Below are 22,953 nucleotides of genomic sequence, written 5' to 3'. Positions count from 1 at the left end.
TGTCTGTAGTCCCTGCTGGGAGGTCAGGAAAGCGGGTTCCAGCTGACAACTTTTTTTCTCCTTTACACTTAGTTTACGGATTTGTCCTTTTTCTCTTATTATTGGGTCATTCAGTATATAATTGCTAGGCTCTCATGAGATGCCTGTGCAGGTCACCTTAGTTCTGAATATATAGCCAAAATCACTTCATAACACAATTCTTCATAAAGAGAATGCTGCTAGTGCTGGGTTCTGAGGAACTCTGTTGAGAGTTTAGGATAGCTGGCTGAAAAGCATGTCCACAAAATTGAAAGTAAGAGAAATTTTAGAAGAATTCCTCGAATAATTGTGTATTTACTAGCAAAAATCAGTTTGGCTTGCTTTTAAATGCAATCTCAAAACTATTCTCATGACACGTTTTCTGAAAAGAATAATTAAATGCCTCTCTGAGGAGAGTTTAAATCTGACTATTAATTTTCCAGTGGCAGTAAGGTATCTCCTGCTCTGAAACACAAACCGTTTAAGCTTTGTATTTTCAGCCATGCAATAGTTTCATCTTTTCTAGAACCACCAGAGTCTTACCTTAAAAATTCACCATATTAAGAGATTATTAGCCATCAGGTAAAAGGTAAAATCCTCTTAAATACTTTTGGTTGCTCTTCCTTTCATAACATAATTTTTTTGTGTGTGTGGTATTGCAGGGAGAGGCTTATAAATGGAACTTTCAGAAGGGCTGAAATAACCCCGTGTAGTCCTAGTGAATTTCAGTGGCTCTGGTGACCTAAACAATTTTAAATGCTTCTGAAGGTTCCAAAGTTGGGATTTTTAATGCCATGTTATTAAGCTCTAGTTTATTTAATTTTTCTGCCCCTCCTTAGTGAATTGGTTCCAGCCTATGACTCAACGACGTTTGTCTTGGAAAACTTCAGGTAAGAATGTATCTTAAATTACTGTGAATATTGTGAGTTGTCTTCTGTTTCTTCTGTACGTGAGCAGTATTCTTTAATAAAAACACCGCATAATCTCTACAGGAAACTGTTAGATATGAACTAAACTATAGGAATTCAATCAAAAATCTCTTGTTTACCAGGTTAACAACAATTAACCCTAGCTGAACTGTTAGCTAAAAAGATTTTTTTTTTCTGTGAAAACAGCAAGCTACTTATTTTTCCTTTTAAAAAAAGATTGAATAATTTTGCAAGGAATACGTATATTTGTATGGACACAACATTTTGCATGGGCCTCAATGCTGCTGCATGCTGTGTGCAGCAAGAAGGGTGGTTCTCAAGTGTAAGAGTGCGAGTGTATATACAGCTTACTGTTTCATGGAGGGTTTTGCTTTGTGCCAATAGCAAATGTTTTTTCTCCTTTTTCAATAGTACGTTGCGTCAGCGAGCAGATCCTGTTTACAGTCCACCTCTTCAAGTGTCAGGACTTTGCTGGAGGTTAAAAGTTTATCCAGTGAGTTATATTTTCAACTAGAGTTGTTATCCCATCCAAAATATATAACCAGCATTCATATGCTTCTCTTGTAAGGAAATCTCAGTTAGTCTCTTCTCGTGTTGTATACAAAAAGCTGTATGAAAAGAGCTTAATAAGGTTGCAGAGTGGATCATCAACCATTGGCGTATTCCCTCTCTGCCTCCAGTTAACCAGCACAAACATTCTCACTATAGTTAATCTGGTTAATTTAAAGGCAATTAAAAATGGGGTTTACAAATATGCCATAGGCACTTTTTAATAGGTATTTTTACCATTTTTGTCTGTCTGAGAGGTTTTTGCAGATGTTTCTTGCAGAATTGATGTATAGAATAACTTACCATATTTATGAATAATACTTATTTGGGAAGTTGGGAGCAGGAGAAGGTATTACTTGAAGGGGAATCTGTTTCACTGTGCATCCAGTTCTCCAATGCTGACACTAAAATGTGCGTATTGTACTAATGTCCCTTCAGTGGGCTGAATACTCAGATTTCAGAAACAGTGTCTTTGTCCACATTGGGATGTTAACCCACAAGGTATGATCTTTTTGCAGTCCACTAGTCTGGTCAGTGCTTCCAGAAAGCTCTGGCTGCTACTACGGCTGTGTTTGGAGAAATACATGTTTAGTGGCGGAGTACCATTTTATTTGTTAGTGATTTACATGGCATCTTCAGAGAACTGGATGGATCTGATAAGCTCACATACGCACAGAAATGTATTCTTGTGATGCAGAGGTGGACTTTTGTGTAAGTTTTGAGAGTATTGTAAATTCAGGATTGACTACATAAGGTGTGCTGACAGAAGACATTGAAATTTATTTTTTAAATGGTAAGTTGAAATGTTTCTTCAACCTAGAGGGTTCAAGTTGAGCCATTCTTCATCCTTGCTTAAGGTGAGTGTGATGGAGGTTTTGCCATGTTTTTTCTTGATTTCTGGTGATTCTAATATTCTTTCTCAGTTAACTGACCTAACTTTTTCATGTTGCATGTTTTTTCTAAAGAAATTGCTCTTCTTTCAAAAACTAAGTGGCTTTGAAATGCAGCTGTATGTAAAATATTTCAGAACTAATGTTTAACCTAAGCTGTTTTCATGTTGAGAATTTGAGAAGAATTGGACTGTAATAAATTGCTAAGTAGATTTTTATGAGATTTTTTGTGCTTTTTCTATACATTAAATAAATGTTTTTCTGATACATTGACAAGTGTTTGTTTAGTCAGTCTTCTGCTTAATTGAATGCCTAAAATTTTAATAGAGTAACTAAAGCTCTGTTTTGAGATTTATATCTGAGATACCAGTACTAGACTGCATATGTACTTCCAGATGCAAACTCTGTGTAGATTCAAGGTACAGTAAGCATTCTAGGTCATGGAAGACTAAAAATCGAAACTGTGGCATACGAAGTAGACTACTGCTACAAATTCTGTATCGATTGAAGCTGTTTTCTAAACTTCAAGGCTATATTGAGATGTTTTGTTTTTCTGGTTTTGGCTTTCTTTTTGTAATGTCTCTCTCAATTTTATTTTATTTCAAGGATGGCAATGGAGTAGTTCGGGGCTACTACCTGTCTGTGTTCTTGGAGCTGTCAGCTGGATTGCCAGAGACGTCCAAGTAAGCAAACCTGTAGTAAGAGCAGCTGTTTCGGTTGTTGTTGGTTTTTTTGTTTCTATTGGCAAAGCATCTGGAGGATGTTTGCAAAGAACGACCTCAAGTTCTGTAGCGTTGCTAGGGACTGATGCATACCCCTCTTGTAAAGAATAGTGAGGCTTCTGTTGTCCATTGGGCTTTGAATCGTAGCCAGAGAAAATATTTTAAAGTTGTTACTCAACGGCTTTCTCGAGATAAAAAGCAAGCTGGCAAAACAACCGATCAGAGTATCTGTCTACTAGTGTTCAATACTAGAGTTGGTTTACCACTCTACTCCCTGTTACTACTTTATTCCCCCCTGTACTCTTTATATAAGTGTTTGGTAAAATTTTAAGATGGGATCACCTCTTCAGCTGGGCATGCAAGCCTCCCAGGAAGTGCAGTTCTGTTAAACTTGACGCATCCAGCAATTCGGACATCTTTATTTTGGTATTAATAACCATGATCTTCCCCTGTGTAGGTATGAGTACCGTGTAGAAATGGTTCACCAGTCCACCAACGATCCCACCAAAAACATAATTCGAGAGTTTGCCTCTGATTTTGAAGTTGGAGAATGCTGGGGGTACAACAGATTCTTTCGTTTAGACTTGCTAGCCAACGAAGGGTATTTAAACAGGCAAAATGACACTGTGATCCTAAGGTAAGGAAGATAACTTAGTGGGGCTCCTTTCTGCTATCATTTCACAAAGTATCGCACCTGCTGCTGAAATAGGAAATAATTAGGTCGTTGAATTTAAAATAATTGTGACATGTTTTGTCATAAATAGATTTCACTGTCATAAGCTTTAAAGAAGAAAATGTGCTGAAGGGAGTTGTGGTAACTTTAAGTTTTCTTTGAGAAGTAGCTACACTTGACTCTAATAAGCCTGGGTTGGAGATCTGTAGCTAACTGAATTAAAGGAAAAGGGTGATTTCTCTCCCTCTTTAGAAACCGATTTAGTGAGCATAGGAGAACTTTGGGAATGAAGGAAGTCTGTAACATAAGAGAACTAATACTGGCAATGGAAATTGCAATGTTTTGACAAAATATAGAAGCTCTATCCATCTACTTCAAATTTTCTTAGTATAGTCCTACTCTTGCTCCTATTAAGTGCTTTGTAGTGCGTTAATCTTTTTGTGTGTTGGTTTGTGAAGATAACCACCTCTCATATAACTGCCTCTCCTACAAAAATCATACTGTTGCCATTCAGTGCATTCAGGATACTGAGTATAGAAGTACGTGTTGTCTGTCAAGTTTATTTCATCACTAGATTTCAGATTGTCTGATGTTCTCATGCAGGGCTTTTCGAACTGGGGTGGGGAGGAATGACAATGACCAAAAAAAAAAATAGCAACAACCAAAATTCCAACAAAAAATAAAACCCCTTTTGAAATGTTCCTTTGAAGGTTCCAAGTGCGCTCACCAACCTTCTTCCAAAAGTGCCGAGATCAACACTGGTACATTGCTCAATTGGAAGCAGCTCAGACAAGTTATATCCAACAAATAAATAACCTTAAAGAAGTAAGTGGGATGTAAAATAACCTTTCGCTGACCAGTAGTTACCTCTTTTAGGTTACAGTGTTCATGTTTTGACACTTGTGTGTGTTTGGGTTGTTATTGATAGCTTGATACTGGTGTTACTAAAATAGTATATATGCAAGTCCACAAACTTATTTGATGCTGCTGCTCCATTGTTGTCTTCTGTGTATACTTTTGTGTATCCTTCTAATATTTAAGAGGCTTGCGATTGAACTTTCCCGGACTCAGAAATCACGAGGCATTTCACCTCCAGACACTCATCTTAGTCCCCAGAATGATGATGGTCCAGAGACAAGATCAAAGAAATCTGGACAAAGCACTGAAGTACTACTTGAGAATGTTGCTGCTCCAGGATTAGTGCGAGATAGCAAGGAAGAGGAGGAAGAGAAGATCCAGCACGAAGACTTTAATGTAGGAATTGTCTTTTTTCCACCCTCTTTGTTTATGTGTAGCTTTTTTATGATAGGGTAGCAGTAGAAACATAAAACTAATTTACAATTCAGAAGTTCACTTTGTATCCTCTATGTGGAAATAGGAGATAACACACTCGAGAGCTAGCGGCGAGAGATGACACTACAGAGATATTCCAGAACAGAGCTAATAGATCCCACCACAAAAAAAGTTTCCAAGTTGCAGCTGAAAAATCCGGCTTCTCTGTTACCAGCTTTTATTGTGCTTTGAGACCCTCCAAACTCCTGTATGGTAGTGTGACACTCTGGCGAGAGAGAGTTTCTGTTCATAGCTTTTGGTGAATGCATCAAAGTACAACTGAAATGTTTCTTTATAAAAAGACTTGTTCTGTTTTTCCTGTAGCACGAGCTCTCTGATGGTGACCTGGATATAGATCTTGCTGGAGAGGATGAGGTGAACCACCTTGATGGTAGCAGCTCTTCAGCTAGTTCGACAGCAACTAGTAACACTGAAGAAAATGATATTGATGAAGAAACTATGTAAGTAACTTAAAATGCCTTTCAGATAGTCACCTTGTCTCCCAAGGTAATCATCCTAATTCTAGTGGAAACAGATTCGTTTGGTATATCACAGTTATGGGGGGGGGGGAATCCGGTGCAATGTGAGGGGCGTTTCCCATACTGGAAACAACATGAACATAATGATATCGTTAACGCTAAACATTGAATTTTCAGTCATCTAGTTCTTCTCTTTCTGATCTCTTTGTTTACTTTAGTGTTGTATTCTGTCTTTGACAGATGGTAGTTACTGTGAAGGTTCTTTCCCAAAACACTATCAAGAAATCCTGTTTTTACACTGTAATGAAAGAGAGGTTTGGTATTAGGAAGCGGTGTAGTAGTAGGAGAGTGATAATAAAGACATTTACTTAAACTGGAGAATTTAAGGTTCTTAACTGAGACAGTGTTAAATCCTAGAATCTTCATTAAAACATGAGAATGTGTTGTAACACATACAAATATAGAAGTTTGCAGGATCAGATTTTACAGTCTAGATAAGCGTGGTACTTTCGGACTCTTGGTTAGTGAGTCAGTCGTTTAAGTAACACACTCTGATTTGTTCAGTTTGTGTAGTTTGGAATGCAGAAAATACTTTTTACGGTGCTTCATGTTGTTTTCAAAGTATGTGCCATAACATTTAACAAGAGCTGACAGAAGCTAATAATTGTATTCTCCTTTTTCCACCCCAATCATTTCCTGAGGTCTGGAGAAAATGACGTGGAATATAGCAGTAATATGGAGTTGGAAGAGGGAGATCTCATGGAGGATGCAGCAGCTGCTGCTACTCCTGGGGCATCAGGTACGAAAAACAGCCGTCAGAATTCCCATATATGCGAAACACTGCTGGATTCCTTCCCGTTCTTCTTGGAACCAACACCAAGCTGCATATTCTGCAGGCATTTCTATTTTTGGAAATGCTGCGTCATGTGGTTTGTACTGATTGTTGCAGTGTAGAAGAAACATTTCATTGGTTCGATTAAAAAAAGGGAAGGGAATGTTCTGAATATGCTTGTTTAAAAGTGATATATAAGTTTGGAGGGAGGCTATTCTGCCTCTTTGAAACCCCTTCCATTCTGATGGAAAGTAGACTGACAAGAAATTTTTACTACTGTCTGTGTGGCCTCTGAATATGTGACATTCACTTTGGTTTTAGAGCACTGTAAAACCTGAAGTACATGGAGACAATCCTTACAAATCAAGCAGAAATATATTTTAAATGCAATAATGAGAAAGCACTCTAAGATCTCTTGCTGCCTAGAGATGATAATAGCCCAAACTTAGCCATACGTTAATAAGATTCTGAACGAAATACATGTATATTGAATATAAGTAGTTATTTATGGCAAAAATACCAGAAGTGGCAGTCACTGGAAGTGGTATTTATGCTGCTGTGGAACTTTGCTAGTGCTTGAAAGACAGAATTCCTTAACAGTCCTGCTTTTAGCTGCTGTTTCGAAACTTCTTGAAAATTCCTTGTAAGCGAGGAGATTGAGGGACATGTCCGTTTCCTTCTGAAAGGATAGCCTTAGAGTAGGAACACAGTGGCTGCAGAAACAGCATTTCTCTAGGAGCTTGTAGAAAGTAATTTTTAACAGCAGTTGGAAAAGCTGACATAAGCTCTTCACTTGAGCTCTTGCGTTTACCTGCTCGCGCTATTTTCCCATCTGACTGTTCAGAGTGTCACCCATCTGTGTTGGAAGGGAGTTCTACAGAACTGTACAACTTTTAATCTTTGCAGATCTAACTATTTTCTCTGAAGACTCTCTTCATCTTTTGAGTCCCTTGGCCACTATGTAATGGGAATATCATAGCACAGAGCAGAACTCAACTGAAGATTCCCCCACTCCCCTAATCCCCCCCCCTTCCCCCCCCCCCCGGTGCTCTTTGGCTTAAACTTTTAGTTAGGAGCATATCTGATTTGCTTTCAGAATCCATAAATCCATGAAGTAATTCTGATGTCTTGTTAACTTTCTTGGAATGTCTTCGTTCCTGATCTGCTTGTAGAACTCTTGTCTTTTTGTTTTCACAGGGAATAGTGCATCACTTGTGTCATGTATATGCACGCTCTTTCCCTGTAACTCTTCCTTAGGTACTAGCCATGGCTACAGCAGTGCAAGTGGAAGACCTTCAAGGCGGGGAGGAAGTGCCCTTGGCTCGACAGCCAGTAGCAGTTTACTAGATATAGATCCCTTAATTTTAATCCACTTGTTGGATCTAAAAGACAGAAATGGGATGGAGAACCTTTGGGGCCTTCAGCCGCGTCCACCTGCCTCTCTGCTGCAGAACAGAGGTAATTGTACATCCTGTGTCAGATGATTTAATGCCAACCTGGAAGTGTCTCTGAGAATGCAGTCCCAGAGTTAGAAGCAGATTTGAGGAGGGGAGGGGAAAAAGAGGGTGAGAGGCAGTCCTTTTCATGGATAGCTAACCCTCTGTGTCCTCATGGATGCTCATCAGTATGCTGCGCCTTACTGCCGCCTCTAACACATTCTTTGTCTTAATGGTTGACCTCAGCTTGAGAATGCTGGATGACTCAACTCAAACCAGAAGTGCGTATCGAGGAGGGTCTCTCGTCTTTTCGTGGGGGATGTGACTGAACTGGTTGGCTGGTTTGTGTAGCAACATTGTCGAGATACAGCTCATGCAGCTTCTTTGACTGCAACTGTGGGAGGTGAATGAAAGGCCCTTTTCTAGAAGGGGTTAGCACTGAAAGACAAAACAACACAAAACAGCTATCTGCTGAGGAAGCAGTTACACCTCTCATTTCACACAGTTTGTACACTTAGTGGCTGAGAGTACTAGGAGCACAGTGCATGCTAACAGGAAATAAATCCTGGAATAAAAAAGGCATTTAAAACAGAACTAGAAAAATGTGTGTGGTAGTAAGGCTGGAAAAGCACATGTAAGCACTTGTGGAAGAAAAATGGATCAAAATGTCAGGAGGGGAAAATAGTGATGGTATTTCAATAATTGAAGACTTGGAAGAGTATTTGTGGTTCAGTTGGGACCCTTCAACTCAAAACCACAATTAACCTCATGCACAGCAAAAGCAAGGTAGCTGGCAGCGCTGGCACCCATGGCTGTTACTGAAGGTTGCTTATTTCTCTTGTTTTGTTAGTGAAGAATTAAAATTAAATCAAACCTCAATAATACATTTATCATGATTAACACTTAATTGGAGCTAGCTGGCCCACTACTGCAACATCTTATTTCAGGTCATTTAGAAACAACCATTTGGTGACTTAATATAACAGAAGAGAAATAATTATGGTCCATTTGCTGCAAATAAATGCTTGCTTTTGCTGCAATGACATTGGTGGTTTAGATTCACAGAATCACAGGACCATTCTGTGATTCTGTGAATCTAAAAGCTAGCCCAAACTATTTGTTCCTTTGTGATTAGCTTTTTAAATGTAGTCAGATGAATTTTCAGCTGAATGTAATCCTTCTTTCCAAAAATGGAAGTCATTTCTGTAAGTACAAAAAGGGGAGGCAGCACATTGAACTGTAATTCTCAGCTCTGTTTTGCCTGGAAAAAGGCCTAGACAGGCTGTTACGAGAGGGCATTGCGCTTTGTGCTGCGCTACTCGAGCAAGGTTAAGCTCCCCTCTGTTGTGTTGAATGGCTTTCTGGTCTTCTTCAGCTACTGGCTACACAGTTGAAATTACCTGTTTTGCTGAAGTTCCCTTAAGGTTTGACTGTTCCCAGAGCTTATTCAAGTCAGTCAACCAAGAGAAAGCCACTGTTACATTTGGAGTTTACCAGACTTCACCTCCTAAGGTGAAGGTTTCTAAGAGCCACTTGCCTTTATTGTTTTGAACAGCTGAATTTGCAGTGAAGCGCTTATAGAATTTATAATGCTTCAAATAGACGTCAAAGTTGATCTAATTCTGGCTGAGCAGCGCGTAGGCTTACTCAGGTATTAGCTCCTCAACCTGATCTTCTGGTGTTAAATACTTAAGGGAATTCCTTCCCTAGTTTCAGGTTTCTTTGGGTTCTATACGTTAACGTGATGTGTTGGTGGTATGAGAATCTTGTATGCACACTCAACAAATTTTATAAAAACATGTAACAAATTTGGCATAAACTGGCAACCAGTCTTGTGAACTCAAGCTGGTCTGGCAATATAGAGTAGTAGCTCTGTTGTCGTCAGAATTCATGCAGCAGTACTGGGAACCGTGCTTCTTCCAGGGAGAAAGTTTCGGGGCCTTCTTCCATGCCAGGCAGAGAATGATGAGCTGCTGTCCCAGTAGCTGTGCAGTGCTGGCAGCCGCAATATTACGGTGCCATACCAACACAGAAGAATATCTCTCCCTTATTTTTATAGCAGGGCAAAAGGTAGAATTCTTCCAGCTGTTAAAAAAGATGTCTATTTTTATTTGAGAACAGTTTTACTTACCCGTTGCGTTCTTTAACTTTTCCTTTGGTAAAAGCGTCATCCTATTCTCTGAAAGATCGAGATCAGCGGAGACACCAGGCAATGTGGCGTGTGCCACCTGACTTGAAGATGCTGAAAAGACTTAAAACGCAGATGGCTGAAGTTCGAAGCAAAATGTCCGATGTAAAAAACCAACTATCAGAAGTGAGAAGCAGCAATGCTGGCGCATGTGATGGACAACCCAGCTTCTTCTCAATTGAGCAAGGCGCTTTAGCTGCCTGTGGAACGGAAAGCTGCAGCAAGCTGCAAGAAATAGGAATGGAACTACTGACAAAGTCTTCAGTTACCAGTTGCTACATAAGGAATTGTAAGTGCATAGGAAAAGGGGATTTAAATGTCACTTGCAGATGTCCATTGAATAGGTGGTTTATATATCTGCAAATAGACCTTTTGTAGTTACTCATACTCAAGTTCAGCTGTAAGAATCCAGAAACGCAAAACCTGCACTGCCTTTTAATAAGTAAAAGTTACTGAAGCTGGTTTCAGCCCTTCTCGGTAAAAGCACCAAAACTTTTGCTTCACAACCAGTAACGCACCTAATGCAGTGAGAATGTTCTGAAGTTTAATCCAGAATCGAACTGATCTGAGCTGAAGGTCACTCCTTGTTGACTGCCGCTCTGCGTCTGGCCCATCTATGGACTTGAGGATGTTTCATGATGCTTGTCAGGGAACAAAATTAGAAAATTCCAGACTCGATATACTTTAGTAACTTGAAATCTCGCTAAAATTCAAGTAAGCCAAGGTTCTCTCTGGAGAGACACTGCCTTTTGAAGGTGACCTCTTTCAAAGAGGTGCCTGTCGTCTATGTGTCTGTTCAGGTACTATCTCTAGGTCCTGCTGGCAGCACTGGTAAGCCAGTGTGGAATCTCTTGGATATCAACATGAAGGCTGTGCAAGTGCTTTGTTGCTTATGATCCTGAATAAAAGCACTGATTGATAATCCTCTCTCACTTCCCTGTTGCCTGGGAGAGATGATTTTCCAGCTTTCTGGGTTTTGATTCAAGTTACTGCTTGCATTTTGGAGTCAAGATGAGTAAGAAATATATTACAGACATGAGTGTACTAAAGAACTAGTAGAATTCCTTTCCATCCCTTTCAATACTGACCTGCAAAATGGAGCTTTTGCAACTCCAGCAAAGGTCTGGGTTGCATTTCATCATTCCCACGGAGCAGAGAATTTCTTCTCTGATGGTGGACAGTAAGAGAAGGAGTTGTGTTCAGGTTTGGAGCCCTGAATTAGTGCCATCAATAAGCCATGGAAGGATCAAGCCACTTCATTGGAAGTGCTGGTTTTGGCGTGTTGTGTGCTTTGAACATCACCTCTTTCCTTAGCAAATGCCTCATCCCTCAAAGGTTACTAAGGCACTGGGCAGTCACTTGATTCTGCATCGGAACGAGAGGAACAGGCATATGGTACTCTGTAAAACAGGAGCAATGTTCTGACTTGTGTTGAAACCTCCAGTCCCTGCCTTTATGGGGTGTGGTGACAGCAGAACTTGGCGTTTTGCTGTTCCAGTTACTACTCCGCCATTCCTCTGCCGAGAGGAGTTTCTGTAGCAGGATCCACACTGAGACGCTCAGAGAATGGTTAGTTTAGGAAGTGGTGAACAGTGTGAGTCCCATAACTGCCTTTCACTCCTGCTTTCGAGGGTCTTTGTTACATTGGGCTTTGAATTTAAGAGCTGAAGGGATGCTTTTGGCTATGCTTGTCCCTTATACTTTCATGGTGACTGAAGGAATCTAGATGATGGCTTTCTGAAGGATGCATAAGGCAAGTGAACGTTACTTGTAGTCTTGGCTGCATCCATAGTTAGTTAAGCTTCCCTCTAGCCCAGGCCTTTAACAGGAAGGGTGTGGAAGGAGTTTTATGTAGGATTGGGAGTTAACGAGCAATGAGCATAATGTGGAGCTTAACTTCACTTAAAACAAGCATAAAGACAGAATACTGCAGCAGTTTGACTGAACACTTGTCACATCTTGAAATATTTTTGCAGCTGCAAGTAAGAAAAGTAATTCACCCAAACCTATTCGTTCTGGAGCAGCAGGTAGTCTGTCTTTACGGAGAGCTATGGACTGTGGGGACACTAATCTTCGTTTAAAGGGAGACGGTCAAACTTCTGAAGGTAAACAAGGTCATCTTTTGTGGTGTGATGTGGTGCATGTTAGCATCTGTTGTACAAAAGCGTTTCAAGAAGTCTTTCACTTGGCAACTAAAATTTCAGAGAAACTTTACTGGATCCTTTCTCAAATCTAGTTAAGGTTATTGATCTGCTGTGAAACAGTGCCACTCCGTTGACTTATTGGAGCGTAAATGTGTATTACATGTTACTTCTGGTCTCTCTGAAGATGTTTCAAGAGCTAACTTTATAATGAAAATCATAGATCAAAATGTACTGACGCCGGCTTAAATTGTGATTTGACTTAAAGGGAGTTCAAGGAAACTGGAGACACACGATGAAAGAATTGTATGAAGAGTTGCTGCTCCTGAGTTTTACAATGCCCTTCCTTAAGGGTACTGAAACACAATACCTAACACAGGAATCAGTATTTTGCCCCTGTCAAGTGTTCAGAGAAGGAATGGGATATGACAATTGTTTTCCTATAATGCTAAATAGATGGAGAAGGCTTGGGTGAGAAACTGGAAAATTACCCTTGTCCAAGACTAGAAAGGCTGCCTTACTGCAGCCAAACGCCGTTGCGTCTATCACCGGGAAAAATGACAGTGACAAGTGTGTCTGTGTTACTAGAAGATATGTGGAAGATAAGTTTTAACTACACAATATGGAGGGGGATTAATCTGTACAGGTTAATGAATTACTTTGCCCGAGTCTCCCATCAGAAATAGCAGCTGAAACAGCAGCTTTGTGTGTTTGGGGAGTGGGTGCTGTGTGTTGCCCGTACATTGATTTGGAAATGCCAGGCGTTAAGAGTGAGGGTGGGGAATGTGCACTTGTGCATCCACGTGTTTGGAACCAAACCAGTGACATGAAAACAACCAGACGTTGAGTCTTTTGAAATAAGGCTGGATGTGCTTTGAGTTTCTCTCCCTCTTTTCTCAGGTGGCGTAGGGAATTCAAAGTTGAGCAGTCGGCATCACTCTCCCAGGCCCCTGGCGAGCAGCAACGCTTCGGAGGTGCTGCCAAAGCCAGAGGAGAGACCTTGTGAAGGTTCAGACTCCGATGTGGGAGTTTCTGGCTTAAATGGCTTAGCTGCTGTAGAGAAGACCAGAAAAGTTGGTGCTCTAGGGTAAGGATTTTATTCTTTTTCCCTCTTGTTATCTCCTCCCCCACCTTCCCTTGATCTGTAAAGGAAAAATACCAATCTACTACAACCAGGTGCTTGTAGCATGGAAGTGAAATTACTTTGAAGTTTACTTGGTTGTTGCTGTTCCCTCTGGATATCAATTTTTGGGTTTCTAACTAGGTTACAAGTCATCTTTTCTTTTTTATTTTTTCTTTTGTTTTGATCAGCTGTGGATGTAGTCTGAAACTTCTATTTGAAAGGCAGGCCCGGTTTGCTCTCCCACTATTCCTTGCAAAATAGCCTCTAACTGAAAGTTATCACTTTTGATTTTCTCATTTACAATATTTTTTTTTCACCGTGACTCCACTTTTCAGCAATTTCATAATAACTCCCTGTTGGCTAGCTAAGCTAATGCAATGGAGTACTCAGTTGTTTGGGCTTTTTCTAAATAGCAAGAGTCGCCATTTTTGGAAAATACTCATAATAAACTTTTCCAGGTTTATTTTTTTAAGATTTTAAATATTTCTAAATCAATCAAAGCTGGAAGTTTGTAGATATGCAAGAGACTTAAACAATGAGTAAAACTAGATGTGGCACTAAAATGACTTGTTTCCTTAGCTGGATTAAAGCTGAATTTCTAACATGGGGTTTTTTGTCTCCTAAATTCTTTCTCAAGATCAAATTCTAAAGGATGTCGTACAGAAGGAGCACAGTCAGGTGGTCTGGAAAATAACTCTGAAACTGGTGAACTGCAGGGTATGCTTTCTGAAGGTGCTTCTGCTGGGCCAGAAGAAGGTAAATCAGATGTTGTAAGGGCAAAGCAGAGTGACAACACTCCAGTCTATGATGATCCATTTCTGTAATGGAAATAGCTTGAAGGGGGGGAAACCAAAAAAAAAAAAAAAAAAAAAAAAAAACCAAACCAAACTGTTTTCATGGCTGTTGAACTTTGCTGTAACATTTGGTGGCTGTAGTATAAGTCTGAATGAGGAGAGAACATCTCTGTGTCGCTGCTGTCCATGGCTTCTCTTTTCATGATGGCACGGTGCAGCAGGAATGTGAGGACCCGGCGGGCAATGTTAGATGGTGCCGTCCATTTCTCTGGACGGACTACGGGTTGCCTTTTGTACCTCTTGATATGTCTTCAGGTCTCCGCTTTGGCATTCAGTTGCATGGCCTTGAAAATAATTTCTTATCTAATTAAAATAGTAGCCAGTGACCTTGGCTTTTAAGTTTTCTGCCTTCAGGGACAGAGCACATTGGTAACTAGCTCCACGTCCGCACTAGAATCTCTCCAACACTTCATTCCTGTTGAGTGTTGTGGTACGTAACCCAGTTTCCTTAGAGACGTGGAGGAAACTTTTCCCCCTCCCTTCCTGCATCCTTTCCATGCTGGAAAAAAAAATATTATTGCCTTTTTTTTTTTTTTCTGAAAGTCCACGTAGAAGAGTTTTTCTTATCTTGCTAAAACTCTCCTGCCTTCCACCCCTGCACTAATTTGAATTTCAATGACTGAATTGTAGCGCAAAGCCTATATTAAGGTGCCAGCATCCATCTCTATCTGCAGTGTGCAATATTGTGTAGGAGTTGGCATTTACAGAAGGTCTCTCAGTGACAAAACTGAATTTCTGCTCTTAGTCACTACAGCGTGATCGTGATGCGCTCCCGCAGTTCTCCTATTATAGCAGAGAGGCTAATAGGAAAATGTTTTAAAAACTGAAATACTTCATTGTTAAAAAAACCCTAGGAAACATATTACAATTTTTTCCCTTTCAGAGGAAAAACTACAGTAAAGTTGGCACCTCACTTAACTACTTGCTTTTTCTTAGCAATATCAGCTCTTAAGAAGTAAAAGATCAGAGCAAACTCCTTTTGTCACCTACGAAACTGTGCAAAAGGTGGAGTTTTGACTGCTGTCAACGCGGGCTCAAGGTCTGGCAAAACAAAAGAAGCCACCTTGATTATCAACAGCTATGGTTCTTTTTTGTAGGAAAAGCATGGGTTTTGTGTGCGAGACTTGAATAGAGTGTTGCTGCTTGAAGGGTCTGGTAGGTACATCTGCTCCACAGGTATACTGAACTGTATAAAAAAGCAACCTTTATTTTCTGTCCTAATTGTAGAGGTAGAGTGAGCAGCTGGCGGGGGAGTGCAGCTCAGACAGGAAGGAGCTGGGGACACCTGAGTCTGCGCTCAGCTGGTGACATGTTGGAACTGCTCCTCTTGAGCTGAGCTGCACAGCAAAATGAGGCGGTTCCCAAAGCCGGTACCCATTGTTCTGTCAAATTCCTTAGTGCTTCAGTAAATACATGTAGCTCTGAACGTGCTCCTCCTCTCCTGTTCTCCTCCCAGCTCTTGGTATTTGACATTGGTAACTCTTACGTGTGAAAAAGTTGAATGCTGCAGCTACATAGGTCTTACTGCTATCATTTTTGCCTTGTGGTTTTTGGTTTTTTGGGTTTTTTTGCAGCTGGGGTGTGTCAGAAGCATGTCCTTCATCTCCTACCAGGAATGAGCAGTGACAGTGACATTGAATGTGACACAGAAAACGAAGAGCAGGAGGATGCCACCTCTACCTCGGAGGGGTTTAACCACGCCTTCTCTGTCCAGTCCTCAAGCGAAGGTAGAGCGGACAGTGTGAGCCCGTCTGCCCCGTCCCTCCCGCGCACATCCCTCAGCCCCGGTGACACGGGGCGCTGCGAAAGCACAGGTCACTGATGGTGCTGTAGAGGCATTAAAGCTCAAGAGAGCGCCAGTAAGATTTGGAACTCCTCTCTTGGGATCCTAATTAAAACCAGATCAAAACAGGAGAGGGGAACTCTTTCTAGCCTTGAGAAGTCAGTTTAGGTGGGTCTCCGGGGGCAGCATTGGAAAAGCCATAGCTCTAGTTCTGCGTTGGAACTCTCTGCGTTCCTGAGTCGCCACTGTAAGTGGGCTAATTTCAGGGAGGCAACCACTGCCTTACACATGGATTTACATCTTAATTGGCAGGAATGTGCTTTGAGCATGTCAGTGGAGTTTCAAAAGCTCATATTTCTTTGAAAAGCTTTAACCTTCTGATCAAATTAAAAGCTGTGGGGTGACAGCTGACGCGAGGTGAAGTTGACTTTTGGCCTGAATAAGCATCCGACACGGCATTAGCAGCACGGCCTAACGACTCGGCTCGGTAATTGGAGTTTGCTGCTTTGCTGTGTGTCTGCAGCAGGCACTAAAACCTCGCAACTCATCAGAAGAATCAAAACATCGCTCCTATCTGTGTTTGACTCGGAGGTAGCCTAAATTTAAAACCCTATGGCAGCCTTAACGGCCGAGCACATCGTGTACCAGTGTGTTAGGGATGAAGTACAACACAGAGGGCCTCGCAGTGATGGAACGCTAACTCGCTGTGTTCCCATTGCTCATCCCATAAAGGTTACTGGGTTTGTGTGCGTTTGTTTTCAGCCTCAGAGCGGTGCTCGATGTTCCCGGAGGGTGATCAAGTTGGTCCTGATGATCTCAGCTTTGTTACTGGAGAAGACGGCACCAGGTAATTGTAACTGCTTGCCGCAGCTGGGCTGTGGGGTGGCTGTAGCCCTGGGGATGCACCTTTCCCATACCGTTCCTCGAGCCGCAGAGATTAGAGACAACGTTCATCATACTGTGAGTAGATGGGTGGGTGTTTGTACGGTCTAACAGCAGATGGGTGAGCCCCTAGTCTGCTTCTGGGGGGCTGCTCTGCCTCCCCAGCGCCATGTGGCTACCGACATCTTTAATGCAGTCTTTAGAAATGACTCGGTGCTGAGGGGCGGCTGGCTGAGTTTTGCATGCTTGTGTTGCATTTAAGTATCTGGCATAAAATTTCAGCTCTTAAGATTGTGTTTGCTTGAAGCCTTAAACTGTCCCAGCATGAGGGTTTTCGGTGACAACTGACTTTCTTTGGAGCAGATAGAGAATGGGGCCTGGAGACCTGCTGGCTCGTGTCCCTGGGAAGAGGCGCGTTTATTCACTGGAGCTTAGTCCGAGGCTGCTGTTCCTGGCTGTGTGCACACTCCATTCTCTCAAATACCCTTGTGTGGTTCTTCTGCAGTCGTCTTAAACCTGTTACTGGGGTAAAATGACCTTTGAAGGCCTTACCCTAAAGGTTGCATTCCTGCTGGCTCTGCCAGCTTCAGATGCTCAGAAAAAAAAAATGTCCAAAAGGTGCTGGAGCCCTGTTTGAGGCTGTGTCCTCTTGTGTCGTTGTGATAACAGCGACTGTGTGAATGTCCCCATTTTAAATGGTGTGAACCGATTGTCTGAGACTGCTGAATCCTCCAGCCATGGTGGAGCGAGAGTTGGGGTGAAGTAGCTGGCGCAGAAGGTGTTTTCCTCAGTCTGTGGTGTGGACCAACTGAACACATTGCCAAACTCTTTGCCACTGTGCGTTGCATTTTGAGCTGCTAAACTACTTGTGAAGCTATGATGAAAGCTGAATACCTGGTTAGTGACAAAGCATGAGTAACTGTAAGCGGTAGTTGTCCTTGTCTCAGCTGGCTCTACTGACATTTGTTTCTGTTTGAATGTTCCACAGTATAAGTGCTGTACAACTCATAGTTTAAAACTGTTTGCACTTTGTTAATAAAATGAATGTTGAACTCTGCTGTGAAGTTTTAGATGTTTGTGTGTAAATAAGAAGGCTGTCGGGGTCAGCAGGACACGGCTGCCACGCTGGACTTGCTCTTTAGTACTGCGTTGCTGTAGCACCTGACTGCTCATAGAAGAACCTTTTTCCTGCCATACACCTGTCACTTTTTTCCTGAATTATTCCATGAAAAGTGCTTGAATCCATTTGGGATTTTTAAAGCTATGTTGTTAGGAGCCAGACCAAATGCTTAAATCTCATATATTCAACTTGGAATTGAGGAGGATCCTCAGTTTTTACCCATCACTTGGTTTTGTATTTCTCAGCTGGAGGAAGGAGGTGTGCCTCTGAGCTGCCTGGGTGCAGATGTTCCAGCTGCTGAGCACTGAAGGGGGCCTGTGACGAGCTGCACACTATGGTAGTGCGTTGTGAGTGTTTACTGTTGTACAGGGCTGCATGTTGCTTATTATACACAGCTCAATTAGCAGTAATCACAGAGCTCTGCCTCTTCAACACGCGCAGCTGCTTTACTCTTAATAAGAGGCCCGAGCTGAAGGGAATTATTTTGATTAGCCACATGCTCTGTGCTGGAGTTACTGCCCAACCTTTGCGGGGACAGGAAAGGAGCCGGTACCATCATGCGTTGCTCACTGTATGATGAGCCGACTTCCACATAGCTGGTTTTTAAACAAGAGGTGGGGAAACAGGCTTGGAAGACTTATTCAGCTAATGAACTTACACCGCCCCTTCCCTTTCTGGCTGTAAACTGGAGCGGGGCTCGATGGGCCCTGGGTAACTGCACGGGTACCACACGAGACCGTGCTGAGCAGTTGTTTTCTGTTACACATCACACAAAGGAAATGTTCTTCCACCACAGCATGACACTGCATTCAGATGTCAGGTGCCTTGTTTGTTAGCTCTTAAATAAACAGACTATGTGAAGTGTGGTTTTAATTACTGTTTTATTAAGATATTGGTAAAACTTCAACAGTTTTTCTGTATAAACAGCTTTCATAAATAAAATATGGATGACTAATACATGGTTATAACTAAAGTCGTATGTGAACTGGAGAACAAGATTGTAAATGGAAAGTCCCACCACAGTTGAAGGGTTAGCTTTAATTTATTCACTTCATAAAGAACACGTTAGTTTCATGAACAAGATAATACAGACAGGTCAACAGGAGCACCCAGTGCAGCGACTGACACCACACCTGGCACCTGCACAAGTACTCGTGCAGGAGATCTCAGCCAGCTTCCCCTGTTCTTGTTCCAAGATGTCTTCTAGAGTGAAGGAGAGAAAAAAACCCTAACGAAACGCAGTCGCGACATAAAATAGTTGTACTAGACCCTAATAGGTGGGGGTTATTTTTGCTTTCGCTTTAATGCTGGCCAGTATAGTGCCATCGCCTGAGCAGCGAGGGCTGGAAAAGGATATGAGTATCTAAGTCAGAGGTTGTGTTAATGCTTCGTTATTAGTTATTGCACGTGATACAAGGGTAGAAAGTTTTGTTCCTGTTGCAAAGAGGCTATGAATTAAAGAAAGATTGCCCTAAATTACAGGCATGACCAAAGCTGCAGTATCCCCTTCGATGGCTTTGTTTATGTGACTAGTGCCGAGTGGATAAATTGTGCTAAAACGGCCCCTAATTTAGACCAATCTTTCTCATTTTTTGTCCCACAGAACATTGCCAGGGTCGGGAGGATTTAGTGAGGAGATCTGAACTACAGCAGCCATGTCTATAAACACAGAACTTGTTATGCCTCATCGTATCTGCCCATAGGACAACGCATTTCTCACTGACACACAGTGTTCCAAAAACAGAGCGGAGTTTCTATGACGATGTACCACTATAAATGTGGCGTAAGTTAAAGTCTGCTTTGACATTGTCCTTCAGCGTTACAATGCAATTGAAATCAAATACTGAATGGTTTTAACTTGCAAGGACAATTGATGGCACTTCTAGGTAAAGAAAAGTTATATACATGCGTTTCCACCCACCTTTAGTGCAAATCGAAATGGGTTAACAGCTCCCTGGTCTGGTGCTATACTGCTCTCTGCGACGCAGACAGTCCTCAGAGTTGCACATTTAAGAAGTGTACACAGGAAACTACCAGAGTGGGGACTGAGTGAATCCCACTGGTACTCACAGTGAAGAGCTTACGAGCAAGTTTTGAGCAGCTTCAGACGAACCGCCTGCAGCCCCTTTCTCAAAACCAACACGATTTCAAAAAATAAAATAAAATAATGTTTTCGCTACCTACCTCCTAGTTCTGCAAACACGGTTAACACGTGAACTGAAACTGATGCGGGTTGTGTTAACGCGGAAAAGGGATACTTCAGCTCTTTATTGGAAAGATTCGTTATACAAATTTCACCACCACTAAGATACACAATAAAAATACAAAACACAGGTCACAGACTGAATCTCAGTATCAACAGTTAATAAATACAATTAGATACTTTTATATTAGCCTAATATTTTTACATTGTCACCAGATAGACAATCAAAGTACGAGATACAGAACACTTAGATACCATCAGAGAGGGATTATTGCTTACGTTAGCAAGCAGCAAATAAGGGCACAGGATTTTGAACTGAAGAGAACTACTTCCTATCACCAGTGGCATTAAGAGAAAACACTGCATTTCACAAAGCACTGCTTTTTTGTCTAGTGTGTAGAATCAAGAGCAGCATATATCAGACCAATAACCACTACTTTTAATAGCATAGAACTTTAAAGGACTTACCTTACAAATGGTTCCTATCTACTCTATAAATATGCATTTAGTGAAGAAATGAACACTTGCTATATCTATACAATGTTTTTACCTGACCACACTGGAACTATGATGGTAGATTTTTTTTCTCCTAGCGAGATACATGGTATGAGTCGCAGAATTATCATTTATGAATCCACACCTAAAAAGCTAGATCCTTCCCAAAACAGCACACATGCAGTCCAGTGCTCTTCAACTGCTTCTGCAGGCTGGGAAGAAGTTTATCATCCATAACGGCTTTTCATTCTAATTTACTCACACAAAGAATTGCACTTACACCACCTCTCTCTCCGAAGCACGGCAGCCAGCTATAAGATGGACTTTTGATGCGTCATTATTACTGTGAATAATTTAAAACAAAGGCACCGCAGAGATGCCCCCGAGTTGCATATTTTACCATTTCATGGTTTCTCAAATTTCCTCAGTTAATCTGACTTGGAACATATGCTGCAGCTGAAGAGAAGGTTGACAACAGCTAAGGCTTAGTAAGATGACAGATAAGAGCCAATGATCCCATAAGATTAACAAAAAGTCTGAAAAAGATCAAAGGAATCTAAAGCCACACTCCAGCTCCTGGTTACTCACGAAGCCTTTTGCTGTTCATCAGATTGCTTTTAAAATAGTGCATCAAAGACAGAAGCAGCGGAAATTGGCAGAATTCAAACCTTGCCATCTCGTCGTGTTGAATAATCTCCTGGCTACTTAATATTAAAATACTTTGCAAATTCTAGCTAAATACTAATACTGTTATTAAGTTGTTACTGCTAAAATGATATGAATTGTACAATAAGCGCCTATGAAGACTTACTTTATTCATACTCTTACAAATGTCTTATTGTAACAAATAATAGTAACAGGATGCGTATTTAGTGGAGCTGACGGGAATTGTCTGCTTACTTACGTTCCAATTAACCGCTCCCCTGCGGGTCTAACATCGCCCCGGGAGTAGGGAAGAGCTGGTGGGAACTGTTTGCTTCCCAGTTTGAGCAACAATGCTCCACTTATGAAAACAGGGGCAAGTGACTTTCCTCACTTCCCTTTCTGAACCCAGGTTTAACCGAAGCAGAGCTCTGGCTCGTTAGTGAATTCTACCCTCTCCGCTAAACCCCACGCGCAGCCCCTGCTCATCTGCATCCACGGCATTTCCGTTGGCTTTGGATTGCGCCGGCAGCCCGGCATCAGCTCCTACGCATGCTGGAAAACACCAAATTGCAGCCGTAGTGCTCCTTGTAGACACAGCATCCTACTACCATCCTCCATGCTGCAACTTGATATTAAATTATGCCTTTGCCATCTAGAAATCATTACCGAAACCAAACAGCTCATCAAATTGCTCATTATCTCTCGCAAGCAGTTCTCTGGTTTGACTGGTTGAGTGACAGCGGTATTGTACTGAACATCTCCACAGATTGGTTTCTTTTAAGACCTGAGATGAAGTTACGATGGAAAGAGGTTGGCTCAAAGCGTTAAGCACAATCATGTTCGATTAAAACTAATTGAGAAGAGTTTCCTACACTGACAAATGAGAGAAATGCCACTAAAAGCACCAGAAAGATACGAAATTCCCTACACTGCACCTCTAGCCATAGGAAATCATTTTTTAAAAACTACAAAAAACAGTTTTCTTCATATTCCACATTTTATGTTACATGAAAAAAAACAGGTAAATTATGAGTCTGTACCTCAATTGGAGTCTGAGAACAGAGCAGCAGGAGCTCGGTTTGTCCATTCCTAAGTTACCTGGTAAAACCCTGTATGGCTTTTAGTCGTCTACCTGCAAAAGTGGATGTAATTTTCTAATTCATCTTAATGCTCGCCTGAAATAAACAGAAAGCAGAACACAAAAAAAAAAACCCACACCTTGACTTCTATGGAAACTTCCCCCCCCCCCCCGCTAAAAAAAATTGGCGGTTCTAAACCAGAATCTTTCTGTACATATTGCTCCGCAGACGTACCTCAGGCAGGTTCAGCTTTCTGTGTTGTTACAGACTGTTCCCTAACCGCGTCTGTTCACGTGAACCGGCTGTTTGGCTTTCACTAGTGAATGTGGCTAGATACTCGTGTGTGCGGGTGGCCGGGTGGCTGTGGCATTGCTCGGGGTGGCACCACCAGCAAACTTCATTGAGACTGAAACAACTACATTTGTTAATTCCTAGATCTATTTACACATGGTTTGAGCTTTGCAGGGGACTGGAGTACAGTTCTGAAATGCCCACCTTTTTTCGCTTTCTGATGATGCCAGTTTTATTTTGGGAATGTCTATTTTGGGAGTCTGACGGGGGAACACGAGGGAGATGATGG

General features: G+C 41.6%; 1 protein-coding gene across 3 annotated transcripts in view; it reads left to right on the top strand.

Annotated features, from left to right (window-relative positions):
- Positions 1–17,888, top strand: part of TRIM37 (tripartite motif containing 37) — a 31,118-nt gene extending 13,230 nt beyond the window's left edge. Inside the window, exons 10-25 of one of the 3 annotated variants that reach the window (XM_082492880.1) lie at positions 858–908; positions 1,359–1,440; positions 2,993–3,069; positions 3,566–3,745; positions 4,492–4,606; positions 4,823–5,035; positions 5,438–5,574; positions 6,294–6,391; positions 7,682–7,882; positions 10,026–10,337; positions 12,025–12,153; positions 13,090–13,276; positions 13,950–14,068; positions 15,780–15,893; positions 16,712–16,796; positions 17,195–17,888. In XM_082492880.1, coding sequence (XP_082349006.1) covers positions 858–908; positions 1,359–1,440; positions 2,993–3,069; positions 3,566–3,745; positions 4,492–4,606; positions 4,823–5,035; positions 5,438–5,574; positions 6,294–6,391; positions 7,682–7,882; positions 10,026–10,337; positions 12,025–12,153; positions 13,090–13,276; positions 13,950–14,068; positions 15,780–15,893; positions 16,712–16,796; positions 17,195–17,198 — 2,104 coding nt within the window. In that variant the 3' untranslated portion in view covers positions 17,199–17,888. Of the gene's footprint in view, positions 1–857; positions 909–1,358; positions 1,441–2,992; positions 3,070–3,565; positions 3,746–4,491; positions 4,607–4,822; positions 5,036–5,437; positions 5,575–6,293; positions 6,392–7,681; positions 7,883–10,025; positions 10,338–12,024; positions 12,154–13,089; positions 13,277–13,949; positions 14,069–15,393; positions 15,662–15,740; positions 15,894–16,711; positions 16,797–17,194 lie in introns of those variants that run through there. The other 2 variants (XM_082492879.1, XM_082492881.1) reach the window with 2 other exon arrangements.
- Positions 17,889–22,953: the final 5,065 nt, after the last annotated feature.

This window comes from Vanellus vanellus (genome assembly GCF_965231255.1).
Source record: "Vanellus vanellus genome assembly, chromosome: 19".
NCBI classification, from domain to species: Eukaryota; Metazoa; Chordata; class Aves; order Charadriiformes; family Charadriidae; genus Vanellus; species Vanellus vanellus.
Note: the sequence above shows the minus strand (reverse complement) of the source record. Positions and strands in the feature narration are given on the sequence as shown.